Below are 22,146 nucleotides of genomic sequence, written 5' to 3' on the forward strand. Positions count from 1 at the left end.
AAACAAGTTACAGTACAAACACCGTTACAATACAAGCACCGTTACAGTACAAACACCGTTACAATACAAGCACCGTTACAGTACAAACACCGTTACAGTACAAACACCGTTACAGTACGAACGAGTTACAATACAAGCACCGTTACAGTACAAACAACGTTACAGTACGAACGAGTTACAATACAAGCACCGTTACAGTACAAACACCGTTACAGTACGAACGAGTTACACTACAAACACCGTTACAGTACAAACGAGTTACAGTACAAACACCGTTACAGTACAAACACCGTTACAGTACAAACGAGTTACAGTACAAACACCGTTACAGTACAAACACCGTTACAGTACAAACGAGTTACAGTACAAACACCGTTACAGTAAAAACACCGTTACAGTAAAAACGAGTTACAGTACAAACACCGTTACAGTACAAACACCGTTACAGTAAAAACGAGTTACACTACAAACACCGTTACAGTACAAACGAGTTACAGGCTGATAACGTCTCCGGTGAGTCTCGCGAGCTGATGCCGCGTCACCATGGGAACGGAGCCGCCGGAACAAAAGGCTCGCGGCGGAACGAGAACAACGAAGAAAGACGAAAACTGACGAATTAAAGTGGGTTCGTGTTGACGCAGAGCACCGAGGAGCCGCTCTGGGACTCACGGAAACTTCCCGGTAACGGTACCGGACAGTACCGGACAGAAAGTTAGCTAACGTTTAGTTTCTTACCGCGGGAAAGTTGTGTCGTCCTCCGCCGCCGCCTCCTCCTCCTCCGGGCCGCTCCGGTCAGTGTTCACGGCTCCTCCATCAATGTCTCCCGGAGCTCCGGACAGTCCGCCGCTAACCCGCCGACATGAACCGAGAGTAACGGAGCAGGCACCGACCGACGACCGGCTGCAGCCCCCGGTAACACACAGACACACTTCCGGTAGAACCTTTCACAGTAAAAGCCGCATAATGCACATCAAGTTCTCGGGACGTTTCCGGTGTGAAATCAGTTTTATTAATACATTTTATTAAAAATATATGTTTTTAGGATCAGTTTAAAAAGAATAGACAGTTTATATGACCAAGTCCAACACAGACTCTGACCCTAAATATTCTATGGTTAAAATATTTTCTAATAATTTCACAGGAGTTTATTTTAAGAACTGTAATTTGGTATTAATTAGGGATCAATAAAGATATTGACCTGCTCTATTCTATAGTTTCTGTGACTTTGTAATAGAGTGTTATTAGTATAATTAATTCCTCCAGTGTAATATACATTATTAAACTGCTTGTTTGCTTATTTGTTTGCTGGTTTAGGAAACTGTATCAGCTAGTAAGAGTTCATTTTGACAGGTAACAAAGCACAACATGTATCAGCATTAATTATTGTTTTCAAAGCAGTTTGCTGGTGAGATTAAAGAAAGAAAAAACAAAAAATGTACGAACGAACGGAGAAACAAAACAACAAAATGACATTAGACTACATAGAGAAGAGAACTGGAGGGATGTATTTAGGTTTATATGAACGCCTGCTGACATTTAACATAAATGTATCTGAACTGCTGCTACTGAAACCAGCACCTCATGTAGATGTCAGAAAATATGCACTAAAACATGTTTACTGTAGGAGGCAACTAGATTAAATCAGTTAACTAGTCATGTATTAACTAAAGCTGTGTCCCTGTAATTACATCAAAATAGTCTTTTTATTTACCATTTTTACAAAAACACAGACAGTCCGTCCTGTCTGTACTAATATACATGAGTAATATCTCAACTTTAAGTTAAATGAAAAATAAACCAATAATATTTTTTACATTTTAAATATTATGTTTGTATTTAGAAGCAGAAGGTAACAGACTCAAGTGATAAAGAGTTAAATCTTTATAAATTACAAATGATAAGGGTTTGATGTCGTTTTATTTTGAATACACTCTTCACTTCCGGTCTTCGTGTGTCTCTGTGACGTCTTGACGACGCTCAGCCAGTAAAACTGAATAAATGAGGCTGCAGTGATGAGACGAGCCGCTGGAGGGCGCTGCTGCTCAGACACAGTCGCCATGTTGACTGGACGTCATGTACCTGCACAGGTGCATCAATCCCTGTCAGAACGATGTAAGTTCACGGCACAGAGTGTGTTGATATAGTTTCCTAAAAGGAAACTGGTTCTCTGTAAATTCAGAGGAAGTTACCAAGAAATACTTTTTCTTTCTCTGTCTTAAAAAATGTCTGTCCAAACTTTTATACGTTTACTTTACAGAATGAGACACAAAGACTCAAAGACATCGATGTTTCTGTCCATCCCACCAAAAACATCTGAACAAGAAATATTATTAGAGCAATAAACAGTGGAGATAAAACAGTCAGTCAACAGACAATTAACTGCATTTATCTTTTTAAAAAAACAAAAATGACTAAATTAACAGGTCACAGCTTCACATGTGGTCCAGATGTGAAAGCTTGATGTTTTTTCGTCTTCTAAAACAATAAAGTGAAAATCTTAGACTGTTGATCAGATAATAAAAGACGTTCACACACAGGTTTAATTTGACCTCAACAAAACATGTGTTATCCTGCAGGTTGAGGTGGTTTCAGTAATGAAACACACTGTTTATCAAAAGCAAATCACTCCTACATGATCTACAGTATCTCCCTCTGAAAGGTCACCGAGTACAAATATATATAAAGTACAGTACAAGTAGTTCAATAACAGTTTTATAACAGTTATAATAAGAGTTATACAACTGTTATAAAACTGTTAGATCAGAAAGGTTTGATTAATTAATATAACAGTTTTATAACAGTGACGTAACATGAAGTAATGTTGAGTCAGCTGGTTATCAGAGGACATCATCATCATCATCATCATCATCACGGCTTCTTCTTCTGTAACAATCACAGTTTATCAGTAATATCTATCCAATATCTTTAACTGCATCAATATTATAAAAACAATCACAGTTCAACCTTCACGTTTCTCAGTTTAAAATGATTAAAATCAAAATGATTAAAATAGCTATCTTTCACATGTAGCGTCTGACATTTAATTTCTTTTCTTTAATTATCTTAAAACCACACATCACCTGTGAAACGTTGAATGAAGGCAAAAGAATAAAAGTTATTATTTTAAGCTTTAATTATAAAACCAGTGTGAGTTCAGAGACCAGCGAGAGACGGAGACGATGCCAGTTTTCATTCAATCTCACATTGATATTTTTATTTTCTAAATCCATACTTGACACATTGTGATCACTTATTTGTGTTTAACCCGTGAAGTTTTTAACAAAACCTAAACTTTCATCGAGAGTTGTCACTTTTCCTACAGCCTGAAGGCAGCAGACGAGCCCGCCCCGCCCCCTCACAATACGCGGAGCTGTGATTGGTGGAGAGCTCGTGTCATCAGAGAAGGAGGAAGCCTGAGCAGAGAGGAGCTGCGACCAGCTGGAAGATTTAAACACGTCCAGACGTTTCATTAATCAAACGTTTCTACCTGCAGCAGGTGAGTTCACTTCCTGTTTGTGTTGTTAGACACGTGACTGCCGACTGACGTCACACTGAGCATCACTGCTGTTATTATGAAGCGACAGGACACGAGGAGGCAGCAGCTCCTGTGCAGAGGTCCTGTAGTTCAGTAGAAGTACTGCTGTGTAGAAAAACTTCACTACAGGTAAAAGTACTGCAGTCACAACTGAAGTAGAAGTACAAGAACACAGTAGTTACAGTAGCAGTGATGTTTCAGTAATCTATTACCTGTCAGTGTTTGTGTGGATTCACATTCCTGCTGTGTTAATGTGTGTGTTACTGCTGCAGATGTTAAAGGTTCATTTAAACTCGTACAAGCTTTAATCTGCAGCAGTGCATCATGGGCTATAAGATCATCACACGTAATGATTTAGTTAATGAGGAGCCAGTTCACCTGGACCAGGCTTCATTAATGTGTAGATGTTGTTATGTAACATCTGAAGTCTCCACAGTTTATAGACGAAGTGATGAATCTGTGTGTCAGAGTTAGCTTCATTCATACAGCTCATAATGACAGGGAGCTATCTGGTAATGCTAAGCTAACTGGCATTATTTATCAGGTGTTATCAGTAGTAGCTGTCTGATATGAGACCACGTGAAACCTTCATAGAGATGCTAGTACAGAGAGAGGTACTTGATGTAATCTCTCATCTTAACCGCCCACTGATAAAATCATGTGTAAACAAATCATTTTAAAATATATTCCCTCTACAGTGTGTGTGTGTGTGTGTGTGTGTGTGTGTGTGTGTGTGCGCTGAAACACCAGCAGCTGCAGCAGACCACCTCTCAGCTGGGCTACAGATGTAAACTTCTAGTCTTTATATCTGGTAGTCTGGGGCATGTGCATACGTCGGTTGTGAGGGGCCTTCAGGTGGCTGGCCTCCCTAAAAGAAGAGCTAACAGTTAGCCAGGTACTGCTCAGTCTCAGTTATTATTGGCAGCCGTTCAGTCTGGAGGAGACGAGTGTCTGCTTCTATCTGACCTGAGGTCATGTTGTATGTAACTGTGTTCAGCCTCAGGCGCTTTGTGACGGACGTCTTCCTTTGTCAACTGCACTGGCTGTTTATGTCCCTTGTGCAAGAACCCTTGTACTTTTTTGTTATGTGGGCATAAATAAATATTTCAAATGTGTGTCCTCACAGAGATGGGGGGTCAGGCGTCGTCAGTAGAGGGCGTCCATGTGGTCGTAGTCGGAGGCGGGTTCGGAGGCGTCGCGGCGGCTCAGCAGCTGAAGTCTCGAGGACTCAGTTTCACTCTGATCGACCTGAGAGACGCGTTTCATCACAACGTGGCGGCGCTCAGAGCGTCTGTTCTGCCCGGTAACACAAACTACTGCCACTGTTACTGAGATAATATATTTAAGTTTTACTTTTATTTCTTTTAATTTTGCTTTTTCATTTTATCATTTTAATTTTAGTGTTTTAATCTTACTTCATTTTACATTTTTTAAATTGTTGTTTTATAAGATTCACATTTCTTTGTGTGATAATTTAATTTTAGATTATTTTTTATTCGTTTCCAAAAGTTTAATTTATTTTGTTCCAAATATTTGACTCATTTTAACGATGACCTTAAATTAAATATTTTCTGGTGTGTTTTTACATTTTTGATGGATCTGTTATTGTAATAAACTCAACTTGTATTGTGTCTTTGAAACGCAGGATTCTGTACAAAGTAAAACAAGAAAATGACTTTAAGAAATGTAAAACTCAAAAACAGGTTAAAATACATCGAACTAAAAAACTGAAGTAGTCATTATTATTATAACATTTATTGTAAATGTAATAAAATATTGTGATCTTCTCTGTTCTGAGTGTTTTGGTGTCACAGTGAGCTCTGACCTCTGACCTCTGACCCTGTGTCGTCCTGCAGGCTTCGCCAAGAGGACCTTCATCCCGTACGCTGAGACATTTGGAGACAGTTTTGTTCAGGGTCGAGTGGAGCGGGTCGACACCGACAGACAGATGGTGGTCCTGCAGGGAGGGAGGGTGAGACCACACCGAGTCTTTCTTCTTCTGTAACAGACATGTGATCAATAAAGATCGTCACAGCTCCGTTTGTCCTTCGGTGCTGCAGGAGATCCAGTACTCCCACCTCATCCTGTGTACTGGGACTGATGGAGCGTTCCCGGGGAAGTTCAACACCGTGGCGTCGTATCAGACCGCCGTCCAAAAGTACGAGGACTTTGTCCAGCAGGTAGGAAGACAAGACGAGTCCTGAGGGTCTGCAGAGAGACTCAGTACCATCCATCTAACCTGTGTGTGTGTGTGTGTGTGTGTGTGTGTGTGTGTGTGTGTGTGTGTGCGTGTGTGTGTGTGCGTGTGTGTGTGTGTGCGTGTGTGTGTGTGCAGGTCCAGGCTGCAGACTCAGTGTTGGTGGTTGGAGGAGGCTCGACCGGGGTGGAGATGGCTGCTGAGATCAAGACGGAGTATCCAGACAAGAAGGTGACAGACAGAGACTCACTGAACTCAGTTCTCATGTGTTCTTCATGTTCTTCTCATTTGTTCCTCATGTGTTTTCCGTGTCTTTCTCATGCTCAGGTGGTTCTGATCCACTCCAGAATCGCGCTGGCCGACCCGGAGCTGCTGCCAGCCGTCAGACAGCAGGCCAAAGAGGTTCTGCTGGAGAAAGGAGTGGAGCTGCTGCTGGGTATGATCACCTCGATTATACCTGCATGGGTTGGGTATGACCCGCTTCTGTCTGAGTTCTGTATTAACCTGCTGTGTGTTTCAGGTCAGAAGGTGTTGAACCTGTTGGACCTGCAGCTGAACGTGACCCAGAAGAACACGGAGGTCACCACTGATAAAGGAGACACACTGATCACGGACCTGATCATCTGCTGCACCGGACTCAAGGTCAACGCTGCTGCATACACATCCAGCTTCTGTGAGCGCGCACACACACACACACACACACACAGAGACACACACACACACAGAGACACACACAGACACGCACACACACACACACACACACACACACACACACACACACACACACACACACACACAGACACACACAGACACACACACACAGAGAGACACACACACACACACACACAAGTTTATTTTGTTCAAAACATTTTAATGTTTAATTAAAATTAAAATCTTGTCATTAATAGTTTTTCTTCATCTTCAGTTTTGTGTTACTTGTTTAAGCGGTGCAGTTTGATGTTGTGGCCACCAGATGTCAGTGCTTCTTTACTTTTCACTGTTGATGGTTTCGGGTCAGAGTGAGACGTCTCCTCCTGTAAACATCTCTGATGATGCCGACTGATGCATCAGTCAAAACTCACCTCAGACCTGTCAATCAAACCTTCGGCCAACAGCTGGTTTATTGTTTACATAGAAACAGCTGTCTGTCATTGGATGTTTTGTATATTGATGCAGACAAACTCCTGAAATGTATTGTGGGTAAACATGTTGAACTCAGGAGGTCAAAGGTCGAATGAACTGATCGATCAGCCTCTGATCATTGATCCGTGTGTCGACAGCCGGCTGTCTGGCTGCTAACGGAGCTCTGCAGGTGAACGATCACCTGCAGGTCGACGGTTTCTCCAACGTGTTCGCCGTGGGCGACTGCGCCAACGTCAACGAGCCCAAGATGGCGTACCACGCTGGACTGCACGCCGCCGTCGCCGTTAGCAACATCGCCAACAGTCTAAGCGGGAAGGAGCTGACCTCATATCACACAGGTACACACACACACACACACACCTGTCTGTGTTGCTGGCCGACTGATGTGTTGCTGGTTGACCTTTTTTTTGTTTCTGGTTGCTAGGTAACGTCACCATGTTGCTGGCGATGGGCCGTGATGACGGCGTGGGTCAGTTTAACGGCTGGCAGTTGCCTCGTTTCCTCGTTGCTCTGGGGAAGAGTCGAGGTCTGCTGCTGTGGAAGAGCTGGAGGGAGATGGAGCAGAAACAGCCCTGACACACACACACACACACACACACACACACACACACACACACACACACACACACACACACACACACACACACACACACACACACACACACACACACACCTGTGAGGACCCTGGTTGATGAAGCAGCTCAGTGATCAGACTTCAGATTCTCTGACGAACCTTCAATTAAAGATATAAAACTCGTTCAGCAGCAGATCGATGTTATTTCGTGACGTCATCGACTCGTTCAGCAGGTGTTTGTCTTCATCTCTGTAATCGTCTCGCTCAGATCGTCTTCTGCTTCCTGGTCTGTGTCGTGGAGCGTTCAGGTGTCTTCCTCCAGCAGCTGTACGCACACTGACGACCCTGAACGCAGCGTTCAGGTTTACTCCAGGTTTGTGCTCGTTGCCATGACAACTGGTGCCTTGATCTGTTTGATTTTCTTTTTTATGGTTCAGGTTGTTAATAGACCGATCACTGTGACGTCACGGTAACAAGAGAACATGGTGGACATGCTCATATCTGATGTCGTTTTCATCTGTAACGTTTGAAGATATTCAGTAAAACATGCTGGTCCGACCCGTCTCATGGTTCTGCTCTCATTATGTTTGTTGGCTTCATGTGGAATATTTCACAGTGTGAACAGAGTTTCTTCTGAAAGCGTCAGTGACGAGTGACGAGTTGGAAATGTGGGATTTCTTAACGTTCCACCGTTTCTTTAAACTTTAAATCAAAGCAGGAACGTTTTGATGCCGACTCAGTTTCACAACCAATGAAGAAGAAGCTCAGATGCATAAACACATTCTTTATTATATTTTCACAAACAGTCAAATATTTTAAACATGTTGATGTGAACTCATTCATCAACAGCAGAATCATAAAATGAGTTCAGTGTGTTCACAGGAAACAATCATCATCATCTTCAGTCTCCTGAACGTCTCCTCTCAGATTCAAACAGATTTTTCCTCCATTTCACTTCAAATAAAACAACAACAGATGAGCAGCTGCAAAAACAAGGTACAAATCTTAAATATTCACCAGGTGATTTAAATAAAGTCAGAACATTCAGTGGAACAACGCGAGTGTGGAGACGCTCCGGCCGCCGATCGGCTGCCATCATACGTCCAATAACTTCATTAATAAACAGATGAAAGATTTTCCGTCTCAGCTGGAAGTTTATGAACAGACGATTTCTGAAGATTCACGTCTGTAAAAACCCTGAACTGAAACTTCTCACACGTTTGACTGTTGTAGGAAACTTTTGGTAAATCAGTGCAGATTCAAACAAAACACCAAATATTTCCCGTTTTCTGCTTCTGAGTTTTCTTCTGACATTTAAAAACGTCTTTGACATTTTAGTTTTACAATCGATCAAAAAATATGAATATAAAAAGTCTTCAGCTGTAAATATCTCAGTGAGTCAAACCTCATGAAGGAGTAAAATACTGATGGATGTTTGAATGTCGAACACCAGCGCCTCATCTCAGGCTACACAGTAAATGTGACATCATCAAACCTCCACGAGGTAAAAACAGACACGAGTCGGTTTCAGTTCAACAGCTCACGAGTCTCAAACCTCTGTCCAGCTGACTGACGGCTGACGAGGGTCTTTTCTTTAAATCTCCTCATGTAAAGGCAGAAACGCCCGTCTGACTCAAACACCCGGTGAGATTAACAAACCGTCTCTGCTGCAGCATCACCGCCTCCTGATTGGCTCCTCTGCGACATGAAAGGAGGTGTGTGTGCAGGTGAAACCAGTGAAACCAGTTGAATGAATGAAGAGTGAGCTGCTGCTGGGACGTGACGGCTGAGACAGAAACTGACTCCTGATGAACACGAGGACTGAGAACACCTGATAAAACCTTTAATCTGCAGTTTGAACAATAAATAAAAATTAACGTGTGCATTAAAACTCATCAGCTGCTGAATCTGATCTGATGAAGATAAAAACTGACCCAGCTTCACCTAAAGTTTTATGTCAGTTCGTCTCCAGGAAGTCAGAATAAAGAGTGACACCTGTTAAATAAAGTGTTTGTTCGGTTCGTCCTGAACCGGCTGAATTCTTGTGATTTCAGGCTGAAAAACATTTGAAGATTAAAGTCTCGGTCGTTAAATGTAGCAGCTTCAGTCTCAGAGGATGACAAATCTCCCACAATCCCCTGCAGGAGCCTCTCTACTCTGTCTTGTTGACCTTGCTCTGGCGGCGCAGGTACGTCTGGTAGAAGAAGTTGGAGAAGAGCAGTAGGTAGCTGAGGTACATGAGTGCCGCCCAGGTGATGTTGTCGAGGCGTGATGGACAGTCGCCGTGCTGCATCCAGCAGTACACGAGCCAGCTCACCGCCACGCCCATCCCCATCTGAGCGATCTGAGCGCTGGTGATGAGCACGGCGAAGGGCCGTGGCACGCGCAGACCGGCGGCGCGCGCCGCGTAGTAGCTGTACATGAGCGCGTGCACCGCGTAGTTCATGGTCATGAACCAGCCGCCGCCGGCCACCATGTCTTTGTAGGAGTACCAGGAGTACAGCAGCACGGTGATGTGGTGGTACCAGTGCAGGAAGAGCAGCTTCTGCTTCCTCAGCACGATGAACGCCGTGTCACCTGACAGACGAGAACCAGGGTTTATTAGTGACATCACAGACGTGTACAGTTGTAAAATAATGATAATTACTTGTTATTATTATTATTGCTGCTTCTATTTTTAGTCTTATATGATTTAATTTATTTTGAAGGATGAGTCCATCATCTTGGACTTCCTGTGATCTAAACTTACTTTTTTACAACAGAAACATAAAAGCTGAAGTTAAAATCAGTGAAGTCTTTGACATGATTCACATTGATGAATAAAATCATAATCAGTGTTTATAATAACCGACAGCTTCTCCTGCTGCGTTCACAAACGTTCAACAGCGACAGAAAACAGCTGCAGGTCGTTTACATGTGGATCACAGACTTTGTTTTAATGAAACATTTAAAATAATCATGTTTACGTCATCATATCGAATATAAACTGACCGAGCTCTGGAGCTTTGCTCAGGACGAAGGCGTACGCCCAGAACTTGCTGACGGGTCCGTTGTAGAAGCTCTGGTCGCAGATGGAGCTTCTGAAGCCGCTGCTGCTCAGGACGTGAAACATGTAGCTGCCCGTCCGGATCGCACCGATGATGCTGCACAGAAAACCACAGAAGAAGAAAAGCTGTCAGACCACCCGTTCACCATCAACACCCAATCAAATGTTTTATAATCTGGTCAAATCCAGCTGTGGAGAGTAATTCATTACATTTACTTTACATGGTACTTCATACTTTTACTCATCTCGGCTCAGGGGGGCGAAGAGGACAACATGACTTAGATTTATTTACCTTAAATATGAGAAACCAATAACAGAAGATGATGAAAGAACGACACCTCGTGTGTATTTGGTTCAGTAACTAGTCTTTAATACTTTCCAGGCATCATTAAGTTTCCCTGTTGTGAACGGTACCAGAATTCTCCCACAGGACTTGAATGCAACACGAGTCTGAGATGTCCTAAAGAGGCCACCGTACAGACAACAAACCTGATCTAACCTGATCAGGACCAACATTTGTGCATCAGAGAAGTGAACAGACTCCATTTTGAGTCGTGTTAAACCGAAAGCGTCTTCCGCTCTCACTGATCCGACCAATCAGGTTTCTGTCTGTTGATCTGCTCAGTCAGCAGAAATCCACCAATCAGAGACGTCTCTTCACAGTCTGTCAGAAACCAGACCTGCTGCTGAAACAACCAGTCAGCTGACATCAGGTCGTTTCAACGGTCTGTGAGGACGAGTCAGACTGTTCAGAGCAGCTTCATGTCGAAGGAGACGGGCGAGTCAACACCTGGTGCTCAGAGACACAAAACAAACACCTGAGCTGAGATTCTCTTCACCTGTGACTGACAGACAGCTCGTCACCACGGAGACCACAAGTCAAACCAGAATCTCCTGTTTGATCAGAACCTCTCGACTGGAGCGCCCATTGTTCTGAGACACCACAGACCGCTTCAACACGGTGACGTCACAGCACACCGCTGGTTACCATGGAGACGGAGGAGGTTAGAGGTCTCCGAGGAAACGACTCCGTCAGCGTGGACACTTGAGACTGAAGATGAGTCGGACTCAAACTCAAGACTTTACTTCCTGTCTGACGTTTTGTCTGACAGACTGCACAGGGTGGACAAAATAACAGAAACACCTGAACCATGACCCGTCTGGTTTTGTGATGTCACAGATCTCCACTCATCACAGAGACCTCCTGACATGGGCACTCAACATTTATCTGAACTCACGTCAAAAACCTTCAGGTCCAAACTGTACAAGTGACCGATGACACCAGAGTGAAAATAAATCAAACCCTCAGCAGGTCGAGTCGGTAACGACGCCGGGGCGGTTCTGTGTGTTTCAGGTGTGTCGTTACCTGAAGAGAGCGAGGCTGAGCGACCAGAGGACGAGCGGCCGCCGCAGGTTCATCTTAGGTCGGGTCTTCATGTAGTGCTGACCTCCAAACACCAGGGCGGCGTACAGAGCGCTGAACACAAAAGACGTACTCCTGCAGGACAAAACACAGAGGACACTCGGGTCATTAAACACAGCAAGACAATTAAAGTAGGATCACGTCCTAGTTAGAATAATAAAATGTTGTTTCTCAATGCGAATGTTAAAAGACCTCATAAGTCTTGTTAATATATTAAAGCTACAATATTAATATTAAAGGTCGACATTAGAATTATGTTAAATTCATAATGTTAGAATATTAAACCTTCATGTTTCTGACTGTTGGAGAGGAAAACGTTAGATGATGTCACACGAGCCTTAATTTCATCATCTGTTTTTGTTTTATATCAAAGAAGAAATAATTGATTGAGAAAATAATCTGCAGATTAATTGATAATAGAAATAATTAATAATTAGCTGCTGCCCAAATCAATAAGCTTCTGCAATTAAAATATTAAATTGATCAAATGAAAACTGATTTCAAGGCTGATGACTAAACCGGGCTCACACTCATGTATTAATTATTAACTGTCGCCTAGCAACAACTACATCTGTCCTGTTCAGCAGGTGTACCAGTCAGAGACACACCTGAGACACACCTGTCAGTCACCGTCAGCCGTCACATCACGTTTAACTCTTTATTTACATCATCATTATAAAATAATACTTTAAATTAATAATGACGATTTTAATTAAATATGTGACGTGGTTTTATAACCATAATGAAATAAATGTAATATATCTGCAGAAACATGTGACTGTTGAGTTTTCACGCCAGTTTCCGGTACATACTTTAACACTTCATCATCTCTGCGCGTGGAGGCTCTAAACTGGAAAACCCGGATTTAAACTACAGAAACAGCTCAGAGCGTGACGTCACTGTTCCGGTGACACACCTGTAATCCACCTGTAGCCTCCACATTTACATAACACTGTGACATTACTCGCATTCCTGTCAGCTCGTTGTAATTCTGAGAATACCTCGCGTCACTCCTCAAATCTGTACACTGCGAAAGCTCCACCAAATCCCGTTCACAGATTATTCAATTTAAGGTTCTGTCTTCTCTGTACTTGTGTTAAACATCTTACAACAAGAGTTAATGTGGTTTCTGAATAATTAACATCAGCTTGTCTGTTCGGTATAAACAGAACACACTGTATTTATTTTATTTATGTTAATTCCGACGGATCCATTAGATATGTGAATGGCTCATCTGCGTGTCCTCCGCCGCCCCCCACGCTTCTGATTGCTCGCTGAGGAGCACTTTTAGTATCGAGCAAACCGGTTCAGGTGACTGAAAGTTGAAATGGGTGTATGCCGAAACAAAGACTGGACCTCAATCATCCCGAAACAGCATTCACACATATTTTAAACAGCCGGTACCTTTAACAATAACGCGGACATTTATAAAGAGGTCGATATTTTAACGGAATTCGGATCGTCAGTTTATCGGTATAGACTCATCCTGACAGGTTGGTGAGACCGACACTGTCAGCAGGAGGAGATGGACCACATGAAAGGTTCTGAATCAAAGCTCAGACTGACGCAGTGTCGCTCACCAGTTCGCCTGCATCCACTGGACCGCTCCTCGGTCGTCGAAGCGTCGCTCGAAGCTGAACTCAGACAGCGGCCCGAAGTCCGACCCGTTCAGCTGCGGCCCGAAGTCCGACCCGTTCAGCTGCGGCACCAAGTCCGACCCGTTCAGCTGCAGCACGGCCATCATCGCTGTGAACACACTGTGTGGAGTCAGAGGACAGTAGTGTGAGCGGTGTCTCCTCCGTGTCTGCTCCCGCAGTCTGTCCGCTCACCTGTTTCCGTCCCAATTAAAGCCTATTAGCAGGGGGCGGGGCTTCAGGAGACACCTGTTGGCTGTGACGCTGCTCCAGTCTTCATCCACAGGAGACACAGCGACACTCACAGCTCTGAAATGAACTAGAGAGTGGAGAGTATTAAATATATTATCATAAAGTCAGGAAACACTTCTGTCCTTTCCATCTGAACCAGAACATGAAGCTGAGAGAAGAACTGCTCAGACACATCAGTGATTCTGGCCCACAGGTGTCTGACTCTCTGGGATTCAAACCTTCAACCTTCCTATCTCAGTCTGAACCAGGATCTGATGAACAGAACCAGGTTGTTCCTGAGCCGAGGACGAAGTTTGTTCTGCTTCAGTCCGACAGGTCCACATTATTCAGCCAAGACGCTCGGAACCGGGCTCGGAACCGGGCTCGGAGGTCGACCTTCAGTCTGTACAGAAGGTTTTCAATTCAATTATTGATTCAGTGATCACACACACACACACACACACACACACACACACACACACATTATTGTGTATTTGCTCAGTATAACTTCTTTAATACTTGTAACTGAGTACTTTTACTCTGGTGTTGATACTCTGAGTTCTTCTTCGCCTCTGCTCAGTGTTCAGGTGAGGACCTGCTGCCGCCTGCTGGTCACGACCTGAAACTGCACCTGAACACGAAGATCGGAAAGCTTCTGTTAAAAACATTCATATATTCTTTAAAATCGCTTTTAAATAATTAATGAACAGGTTTATTTTTTGATTAAACTGAACTTTATTTCTTGACATTGAGCTGAAGTGTTGCGCGGCTCTACTTTACGTATACGCGACTTTTTAAATCCTAATCTCACTGTTTTTATGGTTTTAATCATCCATTAAATAATAGTTTTATTTTTTAAATTTTATATTGTTTAATTGTTTTATTGTTGTGTTTTTGTGTTTATTGTGAAGCACTTTGTAACACTGGTTTTGATAAGTGCTGTACAAACTATTATTATTATTATTATTATTATTATTATTATTATTATTATTATTATTATTTAGACACATTCTCACAAAATAATCTTAATTTAAAAATAATCTTAAACATTCAACAAATCTAATTTTAAGGTCAGTGTTGTAATAAGAAATATGCAATATCATCACTATAAGTTGTAATTAATTATAAGAAACATTATTATTTCAAGACAAAGTGTCATATTTAGCTTCAAACTGCAGTAAAGCGTTGTAATATTATGAAGACGTCTTAGAAAAAAGTTTTCATATTTTAAGATTCGATTGAAATATTTTATTAGTAAAGTTATAAAGTCAAGTCTCACAAAATAATGTTAAATAATAATAAATGTTCATTACACGTTGATTTACTAGTTTTTACTGGAACTTTCATCCAGAGAAAATGTTGTAATATGAAGTTGTGATTCTCTGAGATGTGATGAAACAGATCTTCAGCTGATTTATTGTCAGAATATTACATTTATACAACTTTAATATTATTTATATATCTTTATATACACACAGTGTGATATTACAACAGTAAAGAGGAATGTTGTTTTACAGACACACCTTTTATAAAACCCTGTGTGTGTGTGTGTGTGTGTGTGTGTGTGTGTGTGTGTGTGTCTCTACACGCCTCTCTGTTGTGTTTGTGAGTCTTCCGGTTGGTCCGGTCTGACGTCTCCTTACGTTGCCGTTACGTCACCCGGACGATGCGGAAGTCGAAGTCACCGTGGAGAAGGTAAACTAATGTCAAGCATCCGCCTGGAAATAAGAAAACGCTCCAGAAGAGCAGAAAAGAGACGAAGAAGAGAAGAAGAAGAGAAGAAGAAGAGGCTGAGCTCGGCGGACCTTCACCTCCAGCTGCACTTTACCCTCTACCGGCATGTAACGTAACTTAGCTAGCCGTTACTCTGCCAGTTACCCGTCACATCTGCCTGCTCCGCGGTCGTTACCGACACCGATACCGTCAAATGGACCCGCCGGGTGACTCAGAGTCCACGTCGGTGCTGCTGCGCTGCTGCACGGGTCGCTAGGAAGCTGCAAGCCCGACTACATCCCGGTCTCTCCTGACCGTAAGTGACAGACATGCGAATCTCCTTTGACAATCCTCTCATTTTAACATTTCTTCTGATATTATCTAAAGTATACAAATACCTGAACGCAGCTGATGGACTTCTTCGGTCCACTAGCATCGCTTCGTGAATTCGGCTCACATATGATCCCAGCAAACTGTCGTTTCTTTCAGTAAAAGCTCTACTTTCACAACCCCCCATCTGTTAACGATTGTCTTTTCAAAATTACGGTCCACCCTGCTGAGCGGTGCCAGCAGCAGAGCGAGTCTCTTGGAAAAGTCGACATTTGAGCGAAGGCAGAGCTTCTTGGTCGATTATATACACGCCGTACTGAAAAGTATTGCTGTATGATTTCTAAAAGGCTTTGAGGTTCATATCAGAAGCTGTTTATCGTGGAGAAAAACCGAGAGGAGCGTTAAACTGACACATTTTTGAAAGGAGTTCAGGCGTGAAGCGAGTCCCGAGAGCAGCGGGTGTCGGAGCTTGAAAAAGCGTCAGAAACGGGTGTTTTTGTCGAACATACCGCCCCGTACTGTTAAATAAAGTGCGTATGAGCGTGGTTAATGTGTGTATTTTAGTTCTGTGGGTCAAACTGTGAAGATAAATGATGAAACGGCCTGAAATGAACCGAGTCCTCATTGTCCATCAGTCAGGACCAGGACCAGGACCAGGATCAGGATCAGGGACGAGGAAGGTCGACAGTGATCCGGTCACAGCATCACTGCTGCTGCTTGTATTCACATGTTAATGCTGTGTGGTTTAAAAGGCTCATATCTGTGTGAGACACATGATAATAGATCATATTGTGTCAGAGCACAACAGCCTGTAAAAACTGGCCTCATTATTTGTTGAATTAATCCATATATTGATATTTTCTGCTCAATATTTTATCAGCCGGTCTTTAAAATGCTCAGGATGTTTTATCAGGGCTAAAGTGATGTCATCAAATTACTGTTTTTTTGTTTTATGCTACAGTTTTTAAATATTGGTCATTTAAATAATTTATCAGGCAAAACACTAAAGTGTTTTAGTTTTATATCATTTAAACTTTAGATCTTTTGGATCTGGACGCTGGTTGAACCAAACAAAGGTGCAGATGAGTTTGAGTCACTGAACTGAAGTTTGTTGCAGAATCACTGAGATGTTAAAGGATCAGTCTGCGGTTTTACACATTTCAGACGCACAGAAACAAAGCAGCAGTATGTTGGCGTGTCTCTCAACACTTTCTGCGTCAGAGCGAAGGAAACGGTGCAAAGACGTTAAACTACGTGACTTCAGTTAAAGTTTCTCATCATCGACACAACGTTTACCGTCGTCCTCCGTGTTTCAGCGTCCTGTGACGTCAACTCGACGGCTCGTGTACCAACATTTTCTACGACTTTGTGAGTTATTCTGACTCCAGAGGACGTTCACGTGAATCCTCCCCGTCTGAAGATCGTCCTTATGATTATTCCGACCACACGTAAACAAAAACACTGTGCTGAGGCAGCAGGATGGTGTGTGTGCAGACAGACTAGTGTGTGTGTTCACTGTGGCTCACTGATGAGTTTTAATGGAGCACATGAGACTGACATGTTTTATTCTCCTATAAATAAATGTGGAGGAGTTAAACCGTCACGTAGGGGTAAATACAGACACAACACAGATAAACTGTCCGTCCAAGGAGCACCTGAATGCAGCATTTCTAGATTCACCCGCTGCTGAAAGTAGTCCCCAACACAGTCACTAGTTCCTTCTGTATGTTTGAAAAAACTACAAAACATCAAACTTTATATTTGTGTTTTTAAAGATGTACATCTTCAGAGGGGAACCGATGAGACAGAAAGTGTTGAGACGCACGAACACATCATCTCAGTTTCTGACTTTCAGTTTCCTGATGTTTAAATTTAATCTTAGTGACTCAAAAATGTTTAAATGTTTTGTTTTGTTTGGGCAGAAGCCAAAATGTTCTTATTTATATTACATGTTTGTTTATGTAAGAAAGATGACACCATGAATCCATGAAGAGATACTGAAGAATACATTCAGGTTTTAAAAATGCAGTAAAGTTCAGCACTCTCTGCTCGACGCTCTGACAATAACCTTCGTCTTCATACACAGAAAACAAAAATCCACAGGACGCCTCGATAAAACTGAACACTTTATTTCAACACGAGAACAAAGACGCTGTCTGTTCTCACGAGACTGTCAGAATAACCCGGCACAAACAACAATCAGTCACCTCCTCACAAATATTACAGATCCAATGTAAATGAGACTTTGAATATATTACTGACACATCAAACACTGAACTCACCACATCGCTGTAAGTATGAACTGTGGAAACATCAACCTGTAAATAATATAAATAACTGTTTATTAACTCAGATTGTTGAGTGATAATTACTCAAACATCAGATAAAGTGAATTCAGGCTCCTACAAGTGTGAAGATATGTTGATGATGAGTTCACAGACGTGATGACGTTTACTGTCAACTGACGACTCAACTTGAAAGTGAAAACACTGAAAACCCCGTCAGGACGCTGACAGACAGGTTTTAACAGTTCATGTTCTACTTTCATGGTTTGTACATGAGGACAGCCTCTGTACATGGAGGACAGCCTCTGTACATGGAGGACGCAGCCTCTGTACATGGAGGACAGCTTCTGTACATGGAGGACAGCCTCTGTACATGGAGGACACAGCCTCTGTACATGGAGGACAGCTTCTGTACATGGAGGACAGCCTCTGTACATGGAGGACACAGCCTCTGTACATGGAGGACAGCTTCTGTACATGGAGGACACAGCCTCTGTACATGGAGGACAGCCTCTGTACATGGAGGACAGCCTCTGTACATGGAGGACACAGCCTCTGTACATGGAGGACAGCTTCTGTACATGGAGGACACAGCCTCTGTACATGGAGGACACAGCCTCTGTACATGGAAGAAGAAGAAGAAGAAGAAGAAGAAGAAGAAGAAGAAGAAGAAGAAGAAGAAGGAGCTGACAGTTTGTGTTTCTTTAATTTGATCTGATCTTCCTCTCTCCTCTCAGACTTCCTGTTGGCAGAGGTCCTGTTTGACTCCGCCTCCAGTAACTGAGGTACTGCACCACACACACACACACACACACACACACACACACACACACACACACACAGACACACACACACACACACACACACACACACACACACACACTCAGTGCTTGGTTTAGTGTTTAAAACATGCAGATGTGTAAATATATTTAACGTACAGAAATAATCATCCAAAGATTTGCTTTTAACTTAAAGACGTGAATGTTGCGTGTTGGATGAACAATATGGATTTCTGTCGGCTGATAACTGATATGAGAAGATCAGATGTTCCTGTATTGATCCCTGTTGGTGAAATGAACCGATCACAGCAGCTGAAGGGAACAAACAGCAAACAGCACAGACAGAAGCAGCACGAGGTCGCAGTCAGAATAAAGTGTTATCGGTGATGATGACAGTAATACATAACGATATAAATGTACCATAATCGGTCTGAATGACATCCCTGCTTGATGCTCCACACTCTGCTGTGTTTGCTCTGTCTTCATTAACACAAAATGGTGGAAACTAATGATCTGAGCTGAAAATATGAAACCCGTCAGGAGGTTTGAGCTCAGAGGCCTCGGGACGGCAGAAACACTGCCCTTCGATTCACAGTCTGAGAGCAAACAGAGAAAACGGATCTGATGACGAATTCCTACAAATGAAGTGAATTTGGTTATTTTCTACGCCTGGAACAAATAATAAACACGATCTGGAGGACAAACCAGAGGATTTACATCGTCGTACGTTAGCTGAGCAACAGATGAGGCGGTGAACTCATCCAGAGAAACAACCAGCATCACTATTTTCTGACAGAGAAGAAGAAGAAACAGGAAACAGAAGAAGCTGCAGAGAAGCTGGTAAGAACATGTTCAGATCTTATTACCGAGTTTATGGTTCAAAATCCAGAAGCTTTAGTTTACAGGTCTGCAAATGTCAGTTACATACTTTACATTTCTTTAATATTATCCCACAGTGCAGCATCAGGAAGTGTCGTCTGTTCCTGAGGTCAAATTAAATCTTACTTTTTAAAGACATCGATACATTTTTTAATTCACAAATTTTTACAAACTTTTTTACATTAAAAAAACTGTTTACATATTTACAATCAATGAAGTGCGTGTGTTTAATAAGTGTGATCATCAGCTGACGCTTAAACATTTATCTGAAAGAAACGTCAGAAGAATGAGGAACATAATCCTGCCCCATGTTCACTACAGTCCTACAGATCACACACCCCTTTTAATTGAGCTGTTGCCATGGGAACTAATGAGTTTTGTGCTCAGTTGGGTCTGGTCCTGGTCCGGTCCGGTGCTGCAGGTTCCCCATGATGTTCCCACAGTTCTTCACAGTTTGTCCTGATTTGTTTCTGAGAGTGATTTAATGTCCAAACCAGCAGAAAACACAGTGATTAAAAATGTCCTTCAGCTCAGAGTTAAACAGGAAGTCGTCAGAAATGTCCTGGACATAAATTAAAGAAATGATCAGCTGATTATTAACTGATTATAGAGATTATTGATCTGATTATCAGAAAACAGCAGAATATTATTAAAAATAGATAAATAGAAATGTTAAAGAGAAGAGAAAGATCTTACAACAAACTGACCTTAAAGGACAACACAGTTTATACTGTTATACTTTGTTTATATGTGGCGGACCCTGCCACCTTATATACCAGGTTGTAAATATTAAAGTTCTGACTTTGGATTTCTTCTCTAAACTACACAGTTACCAGCAACTGTGAAGAAACCACACACACTCATCTGTCAGTGTGTTGTGACATCACTGTTGTGACATCACTGTTGTGACATCACTGTTGTGACATCACTGTTGGGGGCGTGTTCAACAGAGTTCATTGTGTTTCATTGTTTTTACTCAGTCGGTCTCTAACTCTGTGTTGTTCTTTACAACAGGTCCAGTGTCCTGGTACTGGACAGGTCTGAACCTCTGACCCCACCCTCACACCCTCACACACACACACACACACACACTCAGCTGTGTGTGTGTGTGTGTGTGTGTGTGTGTGTGTGTGTGTGTGTGTGTGTGTGTGTGCTGCCATCTGTCAGAGCGGCTCATCATTGGCTGACGGGGGCAGGTCTGCAGGCAGCAGAGGATGTGATTGGCTGGCAGGCTGCCTAGAAGAAGGGGCGGGGACGTCAGCTGATTGATTGAGATCGGAAGTGGAGGAGGAGGAGATGGGGAGGGGTGAGGAGGAGGAAGAGGAGGGGTGAGGAGGAGGAAGAGGAGGAGCCGGAGGAGGAGAAGCTGAGTGGAGTCTGTAAATCCACGATGAGCCGGCTCTGCTGCAGACAACAAGTGTTCAGGGAGAGAGAGAGGACGAGCGAACGAGGTTACTCCATAACACAGAGAGAGAGAGGGGGACGGGACGAGCGAGGCAGAGGAGGTTTCCACGGCAACTCAGGAGACGTCGCTGCAGCGGTGAGGACAGCAGGAGGACACACAGGTAAGGTTACAGCTGTGTGTCGGCACGTGTCTGCATACGTGTGGCGTGTGTGTGTGTGCGCGCGTGTGTGTGCGTGTGTGTGTGTGAGTGTGTGTGTGTGAGTGTGTGTGTGTGTGCGCTGGTGGATTGAGCAGTGCATGCTGGGAGGGGGGAGGAGGAGGGTGGGGGGGTGTTGTGGGAATCCTATTAGCAGAGTCCAGGAAAAGTAGGGCTAACTGTGTGCTTATCAGTCTGACACACGCACGCACGCACGCACGCACACACACACACACGCACACGCACACGCACACACGCACACACACACCTGCAGAGTGACTTCAGGAGGATCTTCATATTTTCTCTGTGACGTCTTGAAGACAGTTTAGTTGACAGGTGACTCTGGTTCGTCTTTTAGTGACGTGTCTGTAAACTGAGAGCAGAGTTCAACATGAGATAAAGCTCAGCCGACAAGTTTCACTCAGACTGAAACGATCAGCTGATTAACGGATCAGAACTTTAAAGGAACAGTTCAGCCAAATATGTAAAACTCACTCATCGTCTCCTCCTGATGATATAAAGTCAGGCTCAGCCATCATCTCCTGATGATATAAAGTCAGGCTCAGCCATCATCTCCTGATGATATAAAGTCAGGCTCAGCCATCGTCTCCTCCTGATGATATAAAGTCAGGCTCAGCCATCGTCTCCTCCTGATGATATAAAGTCAGGCTCAGTCATCATCTCCTCCTGATGATATAAAGTCAGGCTCAGTCATCGTCTCCTCCTGATGATATAAAGTCAGGCTCAGCCATCATCTCCTGATGATATAAAGTCAG

General features: G+C 43.1%; 3 protein-coding genes and 1 long non-coding RNA gene across 7 annotated transcripts in view; 2 read left to right on the forward strand and 2 right to left on the reverse strand.

The window, feature by feature from the left end:
- Positions 1-851, reverse strand: part of ninl (ninein-like) — a 29,737-nt gene extending 28,886 nt beyond the window's left edge. Inside the window, exon 1 of the mRNA XM_084376294.1 lies at positions 736-851. The gene's annotated coding sequence lies outside the window, so the exon portion shown is untranslated. The remainder of the gene's footprint in view (positions 1-735) is intronic.
- On the forward strand, positions 544-8,012 carry aifm2 (AIF family member 2). 4 transcript variants are annotated; one of them, XM_084376336.1, is made up of 11 exons: positions 823-912; positions 1,315-1,350; positions 3,323-3,496; positions 4,662-4,838; positions 5,392-5,507; positions 5,596-5,715; positions 5,871-5,963; positions 6,060-6,168; positions 6,253-6,405; positions 7,013-7,213; positions 7,300-8,012. In XM_084376336.1, exons 4-11 carry the CDS (start codon positions 4,664-4,666, stop codon positions 7,449-7,451), a joined length of 1,119 nt encoding a protein of 372 aa, XP_084232462.1. In that variant the 5' UTR covers positions 823-912; positions 1,315-1,350; positions 3,323-3,496; positions 4,662-4,663; the 3' UTR covers positions 7,452-8,012. The 4 variants fall into 4 exon arrangements, with proteins under 4 accessions (XP_084232463.1, XP_084232462.1, XP_084232461.1 ...); XM_084376337.1 differs by lacking the exons at positions 823-912; positions 1,315-1,350 and adding an exon at positions 544-621; XM_084376335.1 differs by lacking the exon at positions 1,315-1,350.
- Positions 8,013-8,218: 206 nt separating this feature from the next.
- LOC311271013 (very long chain fatty acid elongase 6-like) lies at positions 8,219-13,743 on the reverse strand. The gene is made up of 4 exons (XM_084376343.1): positions 13,499-13,743; positions 11,862-11,993; positions 10,441-10,592; positions 8,219-10,026 (listed from the first exon to the last, which is right to left on the reverse strand). The coding sequence occupies exons 1-4, from the start codon at positions 13,660-13,662 to the stop codon at positions 9,602-9,604; spliced, it is 873 nt and encodes a 290-aa protein (XP_084232469.1). The 5' UTR covers positions 13,663-13,743; the 3' UTR covers positions 8,219-9,601.
- A 1,628-nt stretch (positions 13,744-15,371) lies between these two features.
- Positions 15,372-21,119, forward strand: LOC311271018. The gene is made up of 3 exons (XR_014624331.1): positions 15,372-15,812; positions 18,849-18,896; positions 20,937-21,119. It is a non-coding gene; the product is annotated as an uncharacterized lncRNA (long non-coding RNA).
- The last annotated feature ends 1,027 nt before the right edge of the window (positions 21,120-22,146 follow it).

Source organism: Pagrus pagrus (genome assembly GCF_965226575.1).
Source record: "Pagrus pagrus genome assembly, chromosome: 15".
NCBI classification, from domain to species: Eukaryota; Metazoa; Chordata; class Actinopteri; order Spariformes; family Sparidae; genus Pagrus; species Pagrus pagrus.